We start from the raw sequence: 21,675 nt of genomic DNA on the forward strand, positions 1-21,675 counted from the left end.
GTGTAATCATGTAATATCAATAAGTGTATTTTCTTTTTGTCTGGTTTAGGTAACAATCAGTCAGAGCCTAGTAATTGGAACTCATGGATGGCTACCATATGACAAGAACATTTCTAATTATTTTACTTTTACCAGAGACCAAACTGTATCTAATCTAAAGTAAGTGTACTCCTTGGTAACTATGAGAACAGTAGAATGAATACCATGTAACATATATGGTAGTCAGGGAATTATAATTAAAAATTGAGGGTTAGATTTTAACCTCCTTTCCCACGTTATGATGTACTAGTACATCATAGGCAAGAAGGAAGTTCTACGCAATGCGTCCCGCTGCAATACTAGACACAAAAAATCAACAAATAAATTAGCTAGGTTTTCGAATCATGGACAGCCCATTGTGGCTACGTCCTTATAGAATTTAGTATATCACACTGTACATACTTTTAGTCATGCACTTATTGGACAGTAATTGTGCTTGAGGTAGTGGTAAAAGAGCAAATTATTTAAAAAAAAAGGCAAGTGTTAACATCAGTAGGAAGTGTGAGGTGTCCCACTGATGTGTAGCTAAGAACTAACTTCATTGCTGCACATTTCCCGGAATTGCTCTGCCTGCTGGAATTTTGCAGAGGAATGGTTGGAGCCTCCGCATAATGTGTGATGGGCATAGACATCCAATCCACAAGTGCAGACAGGAGATGGAGGTGGGGTTTTGTGAGTTTGTTAGAATGTCATCAGCCGCAGCAACTGTGACCCAGGGGAGCCTTTAAAAAGATTCATGTTCATGCTGATTTTAAAATTCAGAATATATGTAGTACCTGAATTTGGATACGGGCACGGACAGTATGATATAAGGAAGGTGTGCTATAAAAGTCCCCATACTTCTTTGTTACCTGACAGCTAAATGATTGTCTGGCCCTAAGTGATCTCTCCTGCCCGTCCTCCCTGTACACAGGGACTTTTCTGCTCCTTTATTCTCTATGGGGAGGTGAGGGGTAAGCCAAAACAAGAGAGCTCTCCTGCGTCTTATCTTTCTCTGATCAAAGGGGTCAGCCTTGATTTTCCATCACGAACCCCTGTCACCACTGACATCATTTGTCGGTGTTTATTCTAGACTGCCAAAAGTCTAAGTTGTATAGGGACCTTAACTCTATGGCTGTAAGAAACGAAGTAGGGAATTTAAAAAACTGCAGCAGCTACATTTATCATGAAAATAAATAAAAAAATAATTGGTACACAATTTTCAACTTTTAACTCTCACTTTTAGAGCTCAGAGGGTGGTGTCTGGTCCATTCGCTCCTGGTCTTGAGATAAGATCAAAGCTGTTTGTGGTGTCCCACGATGGGAAAGTGTTGTTCAGCGGTGGTCACTGGGATAACAGCATACGAGTAACTTCACTGTCGAAGGGCAAAGTGATTGGACAACATATCCGACATATGGGTAAGGATCTGATTTGTATACATTTAGCAATTTTGTAAACTATTAAAATGTTTTGGATGGCTTCGGCACAGTATAATGCATTAAAACAGGTTTTATCCAGTCTACAGTTTTCCATTGTTCGGGTTGATACCTTTTGTAAAGGAAATTTTAAAACTAATGTCCTATTATCATTGAATTTACACAATAGTCTACAGAGCACATGTTCTTCCGACACATATTTGTCAACTACACATCTGAAAACTAGGGACCTGGATATTCATCACAGATTAGCCCTACTGTAAGAGCTTAGAGACAAGATCCAGACAGGCATCCTGTGACATAAGAGGGTGATGCATTGTTATGGGAGATGGGGGACAATACAAAGTTTGTAGGACTTCTATTTTCCATTTCCACATTACTTGTGAAGCACGGAAAATCAGTTGAAGCTAGTGCTATTAATAATTGCAACTATATTAGTAAGAGAGGGGAGGGGGGGAGGAGGGAGTAACTCGGGGGGGGGGGGGGAACGACAGTGACACTTTAAATACAATTTTGTGATAATGGAATACACCTTTAAAGGAGTACTTCAGCAAAATATTTTTCTTTCAGAACACTCGTTTCAGAAAGTTGCAATTTACTTTTGTTTAAAATTCTCAAGTCTTCATATACTTATCAGCTGCTGTATGTCCTGCAGGAACTGTATTCTTTTCAGTCTGACACAGTGCTCTCTGCTGACATCTTTTTCCGAGACAGGAACTGTCCAGAGTCTGGGACAGGGGGCTGCAGAGAGCACTGTGTCAGAGTGGAAATAATTCACCACTTCCTGCAGGACATACAGCAGCTGATAATTATGGAAAGACTTGAGATTTTTAAATAGAAAATTACATAGTAAATTACAAATCTATATAACTTTCTAAAACCAGTTGATTTTAAAGAAAAATATTTTTGCTTTTGTACCCCTTTAAAATAATGGAAGCTAGACAGCTGGACCTTTATAAAGTTTCTATAATTAAACAGGGTTTATTATAACTGAATTTTAGTGAGTGATTTTGTGCAGGGCCAGTGACTAACAAGACACTTCCGCTTTATAAAATTAACCTGATATGTGAAAACTCTGCAGCACAGTGAAATTGTCTATTTCTCTCCCTTGTCCATATGTAATAGACATTGTGACCTGCCTAGCCACAGATTTCTGTTGTATGAATCTTATTTCTGGCTCTCGGGACAGAACATGCATGATATGGCAGATCTCACAACAGGTTGGTCTTTTTTTGTCTTATGTAATGTTTGTTTTATATTTAAAGAGGACCTGTCACCCCCGTGCTGGGTGCAGGTTCCCGACCCCCCCAGAGCCCCCTATACTTAATCGCGATGGGTCCCGCTTCTTGATTCGGTCCGGTGACAGAGATTTCATCGCCCAAAGCGCACGCGCTCCTGAGATGAGTCCGACGCCCATGGGGAATAAATGGTGAGTCTGACGCTCCATTCATTCTCTATGAGCGTCGGACTCATCTCAGGAGAGTGCGCTGGGCTTTGGGCGCTGAAATCACCGGACCTAATCAAGAAGCGGGACCCGATGCGATCAGGTAAGTATAGGGGGCTCTAGCGGGGGGTCAGGAGCCTGTCACCCCGACACGGGGGGTGACAGGTTCCCTTTAAGCAATCAGGAATAAGAATATGGAATATGGATGTTAGATATTAACTGAGTAAAATAATGTCTGTGTGTGGTACCCAACACCATTCACACTAGGCAAGAGCACGTTGCTATGGCTGAAATTGCAGACACACAAAAATGCAACAGCTCACAGCTAATGGCAAGACACAGATCCAATATAGATATGAAAAATCACTAAAAGCGAGAAAATCTCGATAAAAATAACGAGGCTCTTGGCATACCATATGCAATTAATGTGTACCATCCCACCACAGTAAAATGGTCTCATACATGGGATGGACCTACACTAACTGGGGCCTCTCCGAGGCTAATAATAAGCCTGCACTCTGGGCATGCAGGATCCACCTAATACTGGCAAAAATAACCCTCAGGATGGGATGGGTGGAGTGCACGACCAAGTAGAGGCAGCCACTCCTACCATCTGGAACAGACACAAGGACGAATTTGGTCAGCTCTCCCACAGCACCATTCACACTAGGCAGTGGCACGTTCTCTATGCCTTATTGGGGCTATTTTTGCTGCCTACTGTAATTCCGAGGACATTTACACAATGGGCTCCACCAGATTCAGAACCCTAAAAAAAGGCTATAAGTTTTATAATTGACAACAAACTAGATGAACTGTTTAATTCATGGGTTCATTGCTCCGTATTTTAAATTTCCACATTCATTTAGGGCTAGATTTGGTTTACCATGTAACATATTTGGCTCTTAGACTTTATATACATAACATTCTTCTGTGTGAGTTGCTGGAAAGTGATACATATAGTGTTATTTTTTGCTATTTGGTATGTATGCTGTGTGAAGGATTGTCTGTAATAAAGATAACATGTTATATTCATTGTTTGTACAATAATGGTGGCATAGTGTTTATCAATTTGTAGTTAGTGAAGAATGTTAAGGAGTCCGCACTGAGGACTCAAGGCCTAAATAGTGTGAACTAAAGTGAAGTGAAATGAAGGACATCTGCAATAGGTTGTAAGGGATTCTTTCTCCTGAAGCCCTGCAGTTCCTGACCAAGAGGGGCCATGTTGATAGAAACTTTAAAATAAATCATTTTCTTTAATAAAGTTATATTACAAACTGATATAACTTTATGATAGAAATGTAAGGAGAATGATAGTTTTGTTTTGCAGGAATATACCTTTAAGACAATAAAAATAGCTGCAAAGGTTAAGAGCTAGTATAACAGATCTATTGCTCTTATTTACACAAACTGGCATAATTTTTCCTTTTACTGTAAAATATTACTTTGATTTGTAGAACAGAGAGAAATAATTCTGTTATGTTCACATTATATTGTTTCCAGGGGGACCTTTCTGCTAAGCCTATACAGATCCTGTATGGACACACAGATGAAATAACAAGTGTTGGCATCAGCACTGAGCTCGACATGGCTGTTTCTGGAGCCAGAGTAAGATATTCCTGCATGTAGTTTACATTTTTTTTTTAAAATTAATTAATAAGATGATGGTTGAAATTAGATTTTCCTGTTGTTGGTAAGGCTGGGTGATAAATGGTGAGAAAAACTAATTACAATACAGCCTCAATTAACCCCTTAGGGACCAAGCCTGTTTGGGCCTTAATGACCAGGCTCATTTTTCAAAATCTGACCTGTCTCACTTTATGCGCTTATAGCTCAGTGATGCTTTAACGTATGCTAGCGATTCTGAGATTGTTTTTTCGTAACATATGGTACTTTATGTTAGTTGCAAAATTTGGTCACTGTCTTGTGTGTTTTTTGTGAAAAACATCAAAATATAATGAAAAATTTGAAAATTTTGCACTTTACGAACTTTGAAATTCTTTGCTTCTAAAAAAAAAAGGCACATGACAAAAATTAGTTAGTAAGTCACATTATCAATATGTCCTCTTTATTCTGGCTTCATTTCGTAAACATATTTCACTTTTTTAGGGTGTTACGGGGCTTAGAAATGTATCAGCAAATTATCAAATTTTCATGAAATTTCCAAAACTGATTTCTTTAGGGACCAGTTCTTTTTTTAAGTTGATTTAGGAGGCTTGTATACTGGAAACCCCCATAAGTGACCCCATTTTGGAAACTAGACACCTTAAAGAATTAATCTAGGGGTATAATGAGCATTTTAACCCTACAGGGGCTGGAGGAAAGTATTCACAATTAGGCCGGAAAAAAATGGAAAATAGAAATTTTCCAATAATATATTTGTTAAGATTAAAGTATCTCATTTTCATAATAAACATGAGAGAAAATGCACCCCAAATTTTGTAATGCAGGTTCTCCTGAGTAGAACGGTACCCCATATGTGGGCGTAAACCACTGTATGGGCACACAGCAGGCCTCAGAAGGAAGGGAGCACCTATTAGCATTTCCAGTTCAGATTTTGCTGAAGAAATTTCTGAGCGCCAGGTGCGTTTGCAGAGCCCCTGTAGTGTCAGCAGAATAGAACCCCCCCAAAAGTCACCCCATTTTGGAAAGTACACCCATCAAAGAATACATCTTGGGGTGTGGTGACCATTTTGACCCCATAGGTATTAGAGGAAAGTATTCAAAAGAAGACAGTAAAAATGAAAAAATATAATTTTTCCAATAACATGTTTGTTTAGTTTGAAATTTCTCAATTTCACGAGAAACAGGGGAGAAAACTCACCCCAATATATGTAAGGCAGGTACTCCTGAGTAGAACAGTACCCCATATGTGGGCATAAACCACTGTGTGGGCACACAGCAGGGCTCAGTAGGGAGGGAACGCCAAGCATTTTCAGTGCATGATTTTCCTGAAGAAGTTTCTGAGCGCCAGGTGCGTTTGCAGTGCCCCTGTAATGTCTACAGAATAGAACCCTCCCCCCCAAAATCACCCCATTTTGGAAAGTACACCCCTCAAGGAATTTATCTTGGGGTGTGGTGACCATTTTGACCCCACAGGTATTGGAGGAAAGTATTCAAAACTAGACCGTAAAAATGAAAAAAATTGAATTTTTTCAATAACATGTTTGTTTAGTTTTAAATTTCTCAATTTCACTAGGAACAAGGGAGAAAAAGCACCCAAAACTTGTAACTGAGGTTCTCCTGAGTACAATGGTACCCCATATGTGGGCATAAACCACTGTATGGGCACACAGCAGGGCTCAGAAGAGAAGGAGTGTCATTTTAGTTACAGGCAATATGTGGGTGTTTACTGGTTATCTGGGGTGGTAATAGACAATCTCAGGGTGTTTACTGGCTATCTGAGGTGGCAGCAGGCAATCTGGTGGGGTTATGGGCAATCTGGGGTGGTTACGAGCAGTCTGTGCCAATCTGGGGTGGTTACGGTCAATCTGGGGTGGTTACGGTCAATCTGGGGTGGTTACGGTCAATCTGGGGTGGTCACAGGCAATCTGGGGTGGTCACAGGCAATCTGGGGTGGTCACAGGCAATCTGGGGTGGTTACGGGCAATCTGGGGTGGTTACTGGCTGTATGGGGTGGTTATGGGCAATCTTGGGGTGTTTACTGGCTATCTAGGGGTGGTTACTGGCTATCTGAAGAGGTGACGGGCAATCTGGTGGTGTTCACTGACTATCTGGGGATGCAACTGGCAATCTGGGGTGGTGACGGAAAATCTGGGGTGGTGACGGGAAATCTGGGGTGGTTGCGAGCAATCTGTGGTGGTTACAGGCAATTTGGGGTAGTTACAGGCAGTCTGTGGCAATCTGGGGTGGTTACGGGCTGTCTGGAATGGTTATGGGCTATGGGGGGGGGGATACGGGCAATCTGGGGAGATTACGGGCAATCTGTGGAGATTACGGGCATTCTGGGGTGGTGACAGGCAATCTGGGGTGGTTATGGGCTGTCTGGGATGGTTATGGGCTGTCTGGGATGGTTATGGGCTGTCTGGGATGGTTATGGGCTGTCTGGGGTGGATACGGGCAATCTGGGGTGGATACGGACAATCTGGGGAGGTTACAGACAATCTGGGGAGGTTACAGGCAATCTAGGGTGGTTACAGGCAATCTGTGGTGGTTACGGGCAATATGGGGTGGTTACGGGCAATCTGGGGTGGTTACGGGTAATCTGGGGTGGTTACGGGTAATCTGGGGTGGTTACAAGTAATCCAGGGCACTTGACTTTGGTGACAGGCGTAAAAAAGTGCCGGCACCATTTGGAACAAGCGATCAGTGGTATATAGTATATACCGCTGATCACTTGTACTAGGACCACACCGGGTGGTCACCGATCATTGCCCCATGCTCTCCGCCACCTCCTGTGGTGGAAAGAATGAAGCTTGGATCATTTTTAGGAATCCATGACTGTGAACAGAGTCTGTTCACAGTGATGACGGCGGCCATCTTGTATCAGATGGCCGCCCAGGGAGGGGAGGGTCAGTGGCCAGGTCACTAGGGTTAATTCTGGGGATGGGGGGACATGTTTTCATCTCCTCTCACTGTGGATTCACGGTGAGAAGAGATGAAAGCGTTCAGCTGCGCTGGCAATGCCCGTTACCGGTAGCCGCCTTTATACTGATAATAACGGCGATCACCGGTGAGGGGACTGGCCGGGACTGACCCCACACTCTCCCCCAACCCCTCAGCTACCTCCGATAGCTGAGAGGAGGAGGCTGCGGGCATTACCGGCGCCGCTGCACTATTCTGCACCATCGCCATAAAGAGCTGATGGCAGAAGAATAGAGCCCATTAGTGATCGCCGTAAAAATCCGTATCGGCGGTCACTAATAACATAACACATGTATTCTCTGGGTCACTATGGTTACGGCGATACCACATTTGTATAGTTTTTTTTAACTATTACCGCTTTGGCGCAATAGAAACTATCTTCCTAGCCAAAACCCACAAAAACTGTCCCTGCATTGCAAGATCCATAGCGTTCTCATCTTTTGCGCGACAGAGCTGGTTTTGGGCTTATTTTTTGCGGGAAGATCTGTAGTTTCTATTGATACCAAGTTTTATATGTATATGACTTTTTGATCTCTTTTATGACGTATTTTCTAAAGTGGATTGATAAAATACAGCTATTCTAGTACTGTTTTTTTTATTTTTTTTTTACAGCGTGTGTCGTGCAATATAATTATTGATATAGTTTTATAGATTGGGTTGTTACGGACGTAACGATACCAAATATGTATAGGATTTGTGTTTTTGATCACTTTTATGTAATGTTTTATAGTGTATGGGGAATGTAATGCATCTTTATTATTGGGGGGCTGGGGGGGGGGGCTGTGTTGTGTTTGGTGCACACTTTTTTTCACTTTCTTTTACTTTTACACTAGTGTACATTACTGTACACTAGTGTAAAATACTTAGATCACTGATACAATACATTGCAGTACCTGATGTACTGCAGTGTATTGTATCATGCCTCATGCTGACAGGCAATAGCCGCGGCCACCCCTGTCAGCATCAGGCATCTCCATGGTGACCCCGGGGACCTTCATTAGGACCCCGGAATCACCATGGAGACATCGGGACCCCGGACGGCACCGCGGGACATCGCGATCATGTAAGTGAACCACGGCGCCGTCCGGGATCCACCGGGACCCGTTAGATGCCGCTGTCATGGTTTGACAGCGGCATTTAACGGGTTAAACTGCCCGGAGCGGAGAATCCTCCGCTCCGGGCAGTTACAGGAGGGTGTCAGCGGTCACACTGACCGCTGATCACCCGTCCTGCAGCCGCCGCCGGGCGGTAATTTATTCCGATGCGCCCGCCGTTAAAAGGCGTACGCATCGGAATAAAGCCCATTAGTGGCCGCCGTGAAAAGGCAGCATGGCGGTCACTAAGGGGTTAATGGACTTTTTTATTATTATTTACTATTTATTTTTAACCTCATTGTAACGCTTTCCCAGTTTTTAGACTCTGAAAATAAATGTCATCTATGTACAAAAAGTAGCAGTAAACTCTAACTTGTCACGTGACGTTCCTTGTCTATATTTACGGTATAACAGTGTCCCCCAACCTGTGGTTCTCCAGCAGCTACAACTAGCAGTGAAGCTACAACTTCCAGCCTGCCCGGTTGTTTCACAACTGCTGGAGAATGTTGTTCTATAGTATGAAAATATTTAAAGTGTCACTGTCGTTAAAATTTTTATTGCAGAAATTAATAGTACAGGCGATTTTAAGAAACTTTGTAATTGGTTTTATTAGCCGATAAATGAATTTTTATCATGCAAAAGCAGTTTAAAGCTCTCCCCCCTGTCTTCATGGTTTTCCTATGGAGAGAGAAAGTAAAAGCAGCAATACAGGACAACAAAGAGTTACTTTACATTCACATCCTGGGCTCTCTCCTTTGACAGGCATCATGGACCTCTCTGATCTCGAATTAGGGCTCTGAATAGCTCCCCTGCTGAGCAATCCTTTGTTCTTAGCTCTCAGCTGCCGACTAATCTCACTCCTTCCCCCTCCCCTCTTCATAGAACAGACAGATCCGACTGATGAAAAAACAGTCGAGATTTTCTGATTCTGAGGAGTGGATGACAGAAAGGAGAGGAGGGGGGGACCTGGGAAAAGGCTTTTTACATGCAGATTAGTGATGCACGATGCACCGAAATATCGATACTATCGATATTTCGGGCAGAAAAACTGTTCGGTACCAAGATTTCCTGGTATCGAAACTTTAAGTTGCGTAATATTACGCAACTTAACATGAAGTATAGTTCAGAGAACACGTCCGGCGGCTAGCTGAGCGCCGGCTATGTTCTCTGGGTACTGCGTGTCCCCTCCTCCGCCCGCGCGCTCTCAGCTCCCGACGGCGCGGAATTCAAATAGCCGGCACATAGCGGCATTTAATCCCTTCCAAGCCGCTCCATATGCAGCAGAGGTCTACTGCATATGGAGTGGCCCCCCACTGCTAATGACTGCGGCCCGCGATCCCGCAGGCGGCAGTCATTTTACTATTATCAGTCTCCCCACCCCGGGACCGGCTGGTGCAGCGGCGTCCCCCGTACCCTTCAGTTCTCTACCTTCCAGGAGCCGCCGGTGCAGCGGGGGTCCCCTGCACACTCCAGAACCCACTAATACATCGGGGTTCCCTGCACCCTTTAGCTCTCCCACCAGGACCTGCCGCTGCAGTGGGGTCCCTCCACAATCCTGTCGCCATCCCCCCAGGGCCCGCCGGCACAGTGGAACAACTCCCAGCATATCTTTTTGTGGGGAGTTGTGCACAAGGAGGTACGCTGGGAGTTGTCAGGAGGCTGCTGCTGCACTACAACTCCCAGCAGCATACCTCGTTGTGCACTAGTACAACCCACAGCATACCTCTTTGTGCACAAGGAAGTATGCTGGGAGTTGTAGTGCACAAGGTGGTATGCTGCTGGGAGTTGTTGTGCCAGGAGGTTGCTGCTGCACAACTGAAACGCCCACTATACCTCCTTGTGCACAACAACTCCCCACAAGAAGGTATGCTGGGTGTTGCAGTTGTGCATTAGCAGCCTCCTTGTGCACTACAAGTTCCAGCATACCTCAGTGTCCACTACAACTCCCAGCATACCTTCTTGTAGGGAGTTGTAGTGCACAAGGAGGTAGGTTGGGAGTTGTAGTGCACAAAGAGGTATGCTGGGAGTTGCAGTTGTGCAGCAGCCTCCTGACACAACATGCCAGCATACCTCCTTGTGCACTTTAACTCCCAGCATACCTCCCTAGGCACTACAACACCCAGCATACCTCCTTGTGCACTTGAACTCCCAGCTTACCTTCTTATGTACTACAGCTCCCAGCACCTTGTGCACAACTCCCCACAAGAAGGTATGCTGGGACTTGTAGTGCATAAGAAGGTATGCTGGGAATTGTAGTGCATAGGGAGGTATGCTGCGAGGTAGAGGGGAAATAAAGTGTTTGTTTGTTTTTTTTAAGAAAAAAAAAAATCATAATAAAGGTTCCAATAATCCCCCCTTTTCCATTTTTTTTTCAAAATAAGTAAAAAAAAAAAAAAAAAAAAAAGGAACATACATGTATTTGGTAACCATTGCATGCATAATTGTCAGAACTATAAAATGTATCAAAGTGATCAAAAAGTCAGATAAATAAAAATGTTGCACATAGGGCATCATATTCGCAGTCTGGGCGGGGGGAAATTACAGTATATTTGTATTTATTTATTTTTTTTCAAACTTTATTTAGTATCGAGTATTGAAATAAGAAAGCTGGTATCGATATCAAATTTAAAATTCTGGTATAGTGACATCCCTAATGCAGATAATGGCAGATTTGGCTAATAAACCCAATTACAAAGTTTCTTAAAATCACCTGGACTATTGATTTCTGCAAAATAAAATTTTTAACGACAGTGACACTTTAATATAGCCTACGTTTCCCCTATGTATACAGCATCACAGCTGGGCTATGTATATACTGACCCCCTTTCCTCTGCTATCTGCGTTGTGTTGTGGTTTAGAAAAGGGACATGTAATTGAGGTTACATGTTCAATCAATCATGATGTTCCTTTAGGCCATAATCGCCCAGCCCTAGTTGATAGATATTCTTGTTGTAGGATGGAACGGTAATCATTCACACAATCCGAAGAGGCCAATACATGAGGACTCTGAAGCCTCCAAGTGACAGCTCACTTATCATGACTATTCCTAACTTGGCAGTCTCTTTGGATGGACATATTGTCGTACATAGCAGCCTGGAAGGGAAAGGAACCCTGAAGGTGGGTCTTTCAGTATATTTTTTTTTTTTTTTGTAGTCATTTCTCATTTTGGTTTCCTATGGTGACAATTTTTTAAACTGGTCATATAGTCTGCATTGACTAAAGGGGTACTATAGGAATTTATATTTTCATATATACTTGTGGGCCTGCATAGAAAATAATTAACACCCTATCCTCATTTACCATGCTTCCCTGTTGTCCTCCTGTCATGTCTTTTGGTCCCTTGCTAAACACTCTGACTGCTACCTCCAAGATGTGCTTTGAAGTGACAGCCCATGAGACAAGTCCATCTCAGAAGTAGCAGCCAGACCCAAAGACATGACAGGATGACCCCAGGGGAGTGTTGTAGGTGAGCATAGGATGTTCCTGATGCTCCTCAGGCATAAGAATCAAAAAAGCAAGACATGGGCAAAACTAGGATTCATGGGGCCCCATAGCAAAACATAGTATGGGCCCTATGAATCCTAGTGTCTAGGGGGGCTGTGTATGCCTGCCCCCCACCTTGGACGGCACGGCTCTCATAGCACCAGCTCTCCTTAGATTACTGCAACCATTTACTGAGTTACTGATCAGTGACCTACTACAGTCAGTGATTGGCTGCAGCAATCTTATGTCAGTTTTAAAGTAGTCTTAAAGGGGTTCTCCAGCACTACTAAACATGGCCGCTTTCTTTCAGAGACAGCAGGGCTCTTGTCTCCAGTTTGGGTGGGGTTGTAACTCAATTCTATTGAAGTGAAAGGAGCTTAATTGCAAACTGCACCTGACCTAGAGACAAGAGCCGTGTGGTCTATGGAAGAAAGCGGCCATGTTTTTTTTAGTACTAGATAACCCCTTAAAAAAATATTATTTGTGATAAATTTTTCTTTAAAGGGAACCAATCACCCCGAAAATCAATGTAAAGACAAGGATATGTGCTGATAGATCACCCAGCACACTTCCCAAATATGCCCCTGTAACGTCTGTGCCCCCCTCAATGAGACAGTAATCTTACTTTCTTCTTGTCACGCGCTGTATGTAAATTTTTGCTAACTAGTCCGGGTGGGCGTATGTAGTCCTGGTGGGCGTATGTAGTCACGGTCCGTGGGCGTATCTACTCACGGTCCGGGGGCGTATGTAGTCGCGGTCTTCGGCTGTAATCACGCCCAGAGGGGCGTGATTCGGCGGCTTGCGGTCCAGTGACGTCATCCGGCGGCTTGCGTTCCGCGTCGCGGCCGCGCCGACGTGTTCGGGAACCCGCGCATGCGCAGTACGTCAGCGTCGTCTCCCGCCGTACTGCGCATGCGCGGGTTCCCGAACACGTCGGCGCGGCCGCGACGCGGAACGCAAGCCGCCGGATGACGTCACTGGACCGCAAGCCGCCGAATCACGCCCCTCTGGGCGTGATTACAGCCGAAGACCGCGACTACATACGCCCCCGGACCGTGAGTAGATACGCCCACGGACCGTGACTACATACGCCCACCAGGACTACATACGCCCACCCGGACTAGTTAGCAAAAATTTACATACAGCGCGTGACAAGAAGAAAGTAAGATTACTGTCTCATTGAGGGGGGCACAGAGGTTACAGGGGCATATTTGGGAAGTGTGCTGGGTGATCTATCAGCACATATCCTTGTCTTTACATTGATTTTCGGGGTGATTGGTTCCCTTTAATGCATATAATTAATGATTATGTCTTTCTTGTATTATAACATTTTACCTAACATTTAATAATTTATTTCTGCTCAATTTTATCCTATAAAAGTTTCATGACCAGAGGCTTTAGTTATTTGGGAATGTGTTTCTGTTTGTAGAACAAGAATGCCTTACATCTCTACAGTGTGAACGGGAAGTATCTTGGCTCTGAGGGACTAAAGGAGCAAATATTGGACATGTGTGTCAGTGGTGAATACATTGTTACTGGGAGTCGTCAGGGACATCTTTCTATACGTGACCTGTACAGGTTAGTAATGTAGGCAAGTCACTAGAAGAACACCTCTTATAGGGTACTAAGACAGGTTAAATGGGTTTTCTTTTGTGTAATGCATGTAGTACTGTGTGTAGTCTAAATATCATGTCTTGTTAGATTATTACATGTGTCTGGGGAGGCTTGATACTAATGGGATGAATTTATTGTGGGGTTAAGTGTATAGATGAAGTATATCATGGCTCATGTTCTTATTGTGGAGATGTTGTCGCCAAATGTTGGGTTTTCTGCAATGCCAGAACAGTCTTTCTGCTTGGACACTTTTCCTTATATAGATGGAGGATACAAATATATACTCTAAGTTTTTTGTTTTTTGTTTTGTATACTCGATGCAAAAAGCTGAATCCCCAGACAAGCATATAAAGAGCAGGATCCTTTGACTATTTTATATATGAACAATTAGGTTGGAACTTCATTTGGGGCCTCCGTCACATGTTCTGTTTAAATAACAGTATATTTATGTGCCATTAGGATGCTGTAAAATGACAAACACCAGCAGAAAATGAGATGGTTCCTATTAAAGCCAATGTGATTTCTCGGGATCTTTTGTTGCTAACCTCTTTGATGTAACTTTTCATGAAGAACGCTGATCTGTTCGGTGGGAAATCCATTTTGCTGTCAGAAGTTTGGTTATCCATGGATAGGACCACACCAGCTCTGTTCCTTGCACCAGCCCAATTGGATCAGAATGGGGCTCGCGCACAGTCCTGGCCCGATGTGGTCGTATCTTTATATACCTATACTTCCACAGAATGGATTTCACACCAAACCAGTCAGTGTACTTCATGACAGGTACTCTTAAAAGGGAATCTGTAAGCTACAATTCACGTTCCGAACTGCTGACACTGTTAGATCGCTGTTTGAGCCAGGAGACACAGGGTCTGTTACATTTATCCACCTATGCTGTTCTATAAGTTGGTAAAATGTTTTTATTCCAGAGTTTAAAGAGTCAAAAGGCTTTCCCCGAGCTCCTGAGTGCAGTAAGCTGTAACACTCCTTACTCCCCCCTCACATACCTGATCCTGCTTGGGACTCGGCTTCCAGGTGTCAATCAGGGGGAGTGGGGAAGAGACATTCCGGATGCCATTGCAGCTATTCAGAAGCTCGGAAAAGCCTGTTTGACGCCTTGTACCAGAGAATAAAAGCATTTTGTAAATCCTGGTGTTTTGCTGTTAATTCATATTGGATAATAAGTTGTACGTACTTTTTTAGTTAGTAACTAAATTAAGGTTTAGGTATGATGACAAGTAAGTATAAAAATGCATATACTCTATAAAATAAAATGGAAGGAACGCGATTTAGTGGTTACTAGAAGATAAGATTTATATAAAAATATATACTGAAGCATGTATATAATACATGTAATCTGATGTTTTCTGTTATTTGCAGTTTGAGTCTCAGTGTTTCACCCTTGAGTATGCGGGTTCCAATTCATTGTGTCTCTGTGACAAAAGAGAACAGTCACATCCTAGTGGGGCTAGAAGATGGCAAGCTGATCATCGTAGGTGTTGGCAAGCCAGCTGAGGTGAGCACTGTGGAATCTAATGACTAGGACTAGTAAACATCTAGAAAAATATGGAGTCAATAATTTAAAAACGAGATGATGATCAGTTATTGGTATAATGTAATGGCAAAACCCAAACATACACACTTTAAAGGGTTTACCCATTAAAGTTAATGAAGATACATCCTGTAGGGATATGCCATTATTTACTTAAGTGGAAAACATTGTCATTTAACTGCCAGGACCACCACCAATACTTATTATAATAATATAAACTTTAGAATAAAAAAATCTTTGCTAATTTTCTTAGATGTCTTAATGGCTGTGTTGCAGTTCCCTGCAAAATGAAAGCACAGGCTTGGTTCAGTAACATATAAAATAAAGTCTCTGGCATTAAAAAAAAAACAAAAACTTTTAACATGTCACAGAGATATGTCAAAAGTCTTGATTGGTCAGGGTCTGTGTGTTCAGACCCCCATGATCTTTAGATGTAGCTGAGAGAAGAGCATGGCTGAGCCATTTCTCTTGTTGGCTACCTGTGATCTCCATCTTGGTGCACGAGATGAGCTCATTCGTAAATCTATGGAACTTTTGCACATAAGAGGGCTTCTCCTGGCTATATTTGAATACTCTGTGGTACCTCTGATGTCAAAAGTTTTGTTTACTTTTACTTTTTTTTTTTTTTTTTTTATGATTGGGGCACTTTACTTTGCTAGTAGTTTCCCATGTAATGAGTTTCCTGCCTGGTATATGTGGTATTAGGAGCTTGTTGCCTATGGTTATTACAACAGTCATGCATGCTCCGTTCCATCACTAGGATTTGTCTATGAAAGGGGAGAAGATGCAAGCTGCAAATTGTGAGAGGCTCAGCAATAAGGGAGCACTGTAGGAACTAGAAATAAAATGGAGAGTCATTATTCAGCAGCCAGGGCAATACAGACAGAACAGCCTGAAGTAGAAGTAAGCATAGGAGAATGCTGCAGTGCAGGAACAGAGCGCACCGAGGGTGCAGCACTCATCCAAGCACTACTGCCCGTTTATATAGTTAATCAGTAGGGTACTGAAAGTTGTCCCCCTGCTGTTTTTTATATTTATGACCTTTCCTTAAGATAGCTGATATGTTATTTCATACTATGTTAGTTGTCTTTTTATTGCCTGTTGACTGGTGGACTTTCTTTTTTTAGGTAAAATCAGGTCAAATTTCCAGGAAGCTTTTTGGATCGAGTAGGAGACTCAGCCAAATCTCATCTGGAGAGACTGAATATAATACACAAGATTCCTAATGGAAGTAGATGACTGTGAGACTGTTCAAAAAAAGGAGCACATAATATAAAGCCTTGTCATAATGTACAAGGATAATGAAGGCTACACACTACAATTGTGGTGGATCTGAGAGGATATACACACAAGTGCATTTTCTTTTCCTCGTATTGCTGCTTACCTGTTCTGCTGCCAGGTGTTGGCTCCTGTCTAGCAGCAGAAAGGTTACTATTGTTCTCCTTTCAGTCTACTCTCCTCCTTTTGATTGCACTACTTTTTGTTGTTTTATGTTTGCAATTAATGATCCGCATCTTTATCATATTGGGCCTTCTTAGCACTACTGGGGAATATCACTACATTCCTCATTTTGGTATACAAAGCACTAACCTTTTGTCTTTTATGACGGCCACGGAATGGTTCAATTATACTTGGACATTTTAAAGCAGTTTTAGTCTTTTGTAACTGGATAGTAAAGTGATAGATGAAGCTTTTTTTTTATTTTAAATGCCTCTGAGTTTGTTTCCAATGTGAAAAATGGTGTATTGCGGGATCTTCCATTTGGATTTATAACGTAATTTAGCTGTAATCTTTAATTATTGTAGGAATATTTTACTTTTGTGCCTACTACATAATCTCATTCTTCTGCCTATCCAAAAAAGAACTCTCTAAAGAAGATGGTTGCTTATCGAGGATGAAGGGGGAAGTGACTGCATCTATACTATGTTGTGTTATATTTTATTGGACATCATGCTTACAAGGCATGATGAGAGCTCTGACAATCTTATTTTGTGTGAAGGGTCTTTGGAAAGTAATCTGATCATAAGGTATTCTGCTGCTGGGACCCCAGTAAGCCATGGAAAGGACCCATCAGCTAGCTACTGCTTGTTGCACCACGTTATGGTTCAGTTTCTATAGCAAATAGTGGGCAGTCCATATACTGTAGTTCATAGACTCCTTGAGTCCAACAGATGCCCCAGACAATTCATTTAATACCAGTTAAGTATAAAACTATTATGACTGACACATATGTCATAGTTAAAGTATTGTTGCATATTGGCCCTAAAGGCCAAGCAAGATTGTTTTTAGGATTATGATTATACTTTATAGCAAAGTTTTGTTTTTTGTTTAGTTTTTTACATAGGAGTTTTTCAAAACAGCAATAACGTATCTGTTTCTACCTCTGTTGATGAGGCAAATCTAGCTTTGGTTTTCAGATACACAGTGAAGCTTTGCTAAGAGGAAACTGCGTTGAGACATCCCATAGATACAGAAATACAACCTACAAACCATATAAACTACTATCTGAAATGGTGGCATTGAGTGAACTGAAGTATATTTGTCAATTAAGCTCAGCTAATGCCAGACCTTTGTGCAATTCTATACAATGCTGATTGTTTTATTTATTATTTGTATTTATTATCTGCTGCATAATACTGTACATTGCATTATTCTGTACTCTAACAATCCACACATATTACTGCTAATGACACAGGCTACCCGGGCAGCTTCCAGGCTCTGTTCACATTACAGCTTGTACTTCCTTTTAATAACCAAAAAGAAACATGCATTATTAAAACTAAATTATTTATATGTTAGTCAGTTCCAGACATGTTTGATGAATGTATCTATATCAGTCTATATAAGAAAAAACGCTGTGTGAACAGAGCACTGGCTGCTACCTGGATTCTGTGTACAGCTCCCCAAAGTGATACTGATTGAATCACGTGAAGGCCAGCCCTTTAAACAGCTGAGACATTGCTTTGTATTACTATTATTTTATATAGCCAGTTGCATTATGTGAAATATTATTGTATTTGTTTCTGAAGTTCTGTAAAAGATACATATTAAGGGGTTGTACTGTGTACAGTAAATATATGGCCCAATCCATGTCAATAAATCTGTGCTTCTGGAGCATAATGGAACACTGATTAATAATAGGAAAGTTACTTGACAATTTGCTGCATGAAGAAGTGTATCCATTCGTTGTCTGGATGATTTTCTAATGGAGTCATTTCTACATTCTCATTCTTATTGGAATGACCTCCTAATCAGACTAGGAAAACAAAAGGATTTTTGCAAGTCCTATTCAAATTGAATCTGCTCTTGGGATCACTGTCCTTTTGTCTGTGTTCTAGACTAGGATTTTACACAATGTGTGGTTAATGTGCTGCTGTAATGATTACACTATTCCAAAATGTTTAATTCAGTAATAATTTACATAACAAACACTTAAAACATGTCATTTCACACTACGGAATTTGCACAAAATTTCAAGCGGAGTACGTGCCGGGGACCCCCACTTGAAGTTCTGCCTGTCCCATTGATTGAAATGGATGTGTTATGCGCACTTGGCTGTCCGCCCAAAGAATTGACATGTCGATTCTGTGCAAATGTCAGTGTGAACAGGCCCAAAGGTATCAGAAAACGCTAAGCGCTTCAATCACACAAGGAAGATTGACCTTTACCACCAAATATTTAGCTTGGTGTTTTGTTTGTTTTCTTAGGAGTTTCATTCTTTAGACTAGTCTACTGATAATTCCTTATGTATTGCATATACTGCATTGCTAATTTAGTAGCTAGAAATGTACATGCTGGTGCTACATGATGCTTGCAATCCTACATTTCATAAGTAGGTGGTCTGTTTCTTTCTTGTAAATCATGTTTTTTTTATTCCCAAAACTGTTATATGGCTTTACCATTTGTAAACCTAATATTAATCAAACATTTGCGTCTTCCAGGGGATATTCCCAATGTTTTATTATTTGGTTTACTGTAAAACAGATTTTTAAAAAAATATTATTAACTCCACATGCAGGTATCATACACTATTGTAATGTATAGGACATGTGCACAATACCTGCCCTGTTCATAGCAGCGTCTCCAACCCAATGTCCGTTTGGGTGGAAAAGAACTTTCAGCGTTATATAATGCTCATAGCTCAGTGTCAAGAAGGCATTGCTGAGCCTTAGCATGCATGTTCCTTCCCTCACCTACCACTTTCCTGCCTTTACAGATTGATAAACAAGGCTCAGTTCTGGCAGCCAAGCCCTGTACATTAATGATGCACGGCAGGGGAGTGGTGGGGGAGAAAACTCAGCTATAGCTGTAGCAGACTTAATTTTATCTTTTAGAAAATTAGGTCATGGTGGGACAGTCTGCTGCATAACTGAACACCGGTATTACAGCACAATATTTTATTCTACAGTTGATCATATTCTAAATTGGTGCCTGCTTATATTACAGCTCAAAATGTTGAGTCAGATCATAGGCCTTATGATATATTTTTTAAACTGTATGTGATTTTACATTAAAAAAAAAAAAAACTTGTTAGCAGTGGTCTAATTAAATTTTTTGTAACGTTAAATAAACTCTAATATTAAAGCTTTCTTGACGCCACATAAATATTTCTCAGGATTTTGTGTTGACAAGTCCTTGATGTTTTACATATCTGCCTTTTTTTTAATAATATAATTTTTCTTGCTTTTATTGAATTTTTTGTGCAATATTTTTTATTTTGTATACAGTTAGATGTCTTCTACAAATTGAATTTTTGTGACCTGAAATTTTAAATCTACTCCTCTTAGCGATTTGGGGTATACTGACCATGTGCAAATCAATGAACTGGCGCTGAAAGGAAAGTTGTGTGTATATCTGCTCTGTTTTATGTACAGGATGGTTGTGGATGTTTTTAAAATGTTTTGCACTTTTCTAGAGACTTCAGATTTGTAAACTGTAACAGTTTAATATTTTGTACAGAATATATTTGAATTAAATATTGTAAATATAACAACTTGGGAGCAAACAGAATAAAACTTTGAATAACACTATAAATTTCTGTCTGGTGTAATTTTTTTATCATAATAATGAGTGACTTATAATTTAATATGTCTGGGTTCTTAAACCACTTTTAAAATGATTAATACAAAGCATACTTGATCAATAGTTAGAACAATTTTTATTTTTTTATGTATTTTTCTACTCTTATTAGGCTCCTTTCCTGCTTTCTGACATCCAAACATATCAATTACTCTGGAAATTGATATAGCTTCCCAGACAAAGACAGGAACAATCTAGTATATCTTAGCACAGAGCGTGATTCACTGCTGCTCAGTACTGCTTTAAGATGTCCTCCATGCTGCTTTTGGGTGTATTATGTATTATCTGCATAAACGTTTCTGTTTGAGTGCAGTGTATGGTAAATATCACAGCAGCTAGTCTCCAACCACTCAGGAAGTGAGCTCAGGAAAAATGAAATGTGCTCTGCAGAGGGTAAAACTGGTAAAAAAAAATGCCATTAAGTTATATATTCTCATATAAACTAAAAGGCAAGGGGTCCGCAGCGGATTTTGCTGCGAATTGGCAGCAGGAAATCTGCAGATCCGGTATGTGTGTTTGTACCCTAAGGCTATGTTCACACTACGTATGAGACCGGCCGTTCCAGTTGGATGATCTTTCCGGCCGCAGGGTTCTGATGCAGGCGCATTAGCGTGCGCCCGCATCAGAACCTCTCACAGCACACAATGAAGCAAGCGGCCGGAGCTGCTCGCTTCATTGTGTGAACTGACAGGGCTTCCTACAGCCGCAATTCACTGAATTGCGGCCGCAGAAAACTGACATGTCAGTTATTTGCGGGTCCGCACGGGATCCCGGCAGGAGCGTATACACTCCGGCCGGGATCCCATAGAAATGTAGGCAATGTTCCACACTGCATAAAGAATGGCCATTGTTGCCGATGGCAACAACGGCCGTACTTTTACGTAGTGTGAACATAGCCTAAAAGTATTTCCATGATTTATTTCCTATGGAAAATCTCTGCTCGGCTTTTAAACTGCTCGGGTCTGGAACAGCCTTCTAGAACAGATTCAGGTTCGAGAACAGAAAATCTCTGCTCGGCTTTTAAACTGCTCAGGTCTGGAACAGCCTTCTAGAACAGATTAAGTTCGAGAACAGAGGTATTACTGTATATATAATTTATTTTAACGCCGCTCCTAGCCAAATACAAATTTACCCCTTTTAATGATGAAGACTCCAACAGAACTTGTCCCATAAAAAAAGCATGTGCGCCAACAAAATTTTGTACACAAATGCATGCATTTCTCTTGCTTTTTAAAACAATGCAACATCCAGAATGTAAATAAGTTTCACCTACCTGTATTACGGTATCTCTTACTATGGCCTAGATGTGAAGTTTATACACCATCAATAATACAAACACAAGAAAAAAAATGAAA

General features: G+C 41.5%; 1 protein-coding gene across 6 annotated transcripts in view; it reads left to right on the plus strand.

Annotated features, from left to right (window-relative positions):
• NBEAL1 (neurobeachin like 1) overlaps window positions 1–20,275 on the plus strand; it is a 125,302-nt gene extending 105,027 nt beyond the window's left edge. For all 6 annotated transcript variants that reach the window (XM_069983363.1, XM_069983362.1, XM_069983365.1 and 3 more), the window contains 8 exons: window positions 50–159; window positions 1,265–1,437; window positions 2,581–2,675; window positions 4,400–4,504; window positions 11,551–11,712; window positions 13,508–13,656; window positions 15,070–15,205; window positions 16,369–20,275. In XM_069983363.1, the coding sequence (XP_069839464.1) occupies window positions 50–159; window positions 1,265–1,437; window positions 2,581–2,675; window positions 4,400–4,504; window positions 11,551–11,712; window positions 13,508–13,656; window positions 15,070–15,205; window positions 16,369–16,467 (1,029 nt within the window). In that variant the 3' untranslated portion in view covers window positions 16,468–20,275. The remainder of the gene's footprint in view (window positions 1–49; window positions 160–1,264; window positions 1,438–2,580; window positions 2,676–4,399; window positions 4,505–11,550; window positions 11,713–13,507; window positions 13,657–15,069; window positions 15,206–16,368) is intronic.
• The last annotated feature ends 1,400 nt before the right edge of the window (window positions 20,276–21,675 follow it).

Source organism: Dendropsophus ebraccatus, chromosome 9 (assembly GCF_027789765.1).
Source record: "Dendropsophus ebraccatus isolate aDenEbr1 chromosome 9, aDenEbr1.pat, whole genome shotgun sequence".
Classification (NCBI taxonomy): Eukaryota; Metazoa; Chordata; class Amphibia; order Anura; family Hylidae; genus Dendropsophus; species Dendropsophus ebraccatus.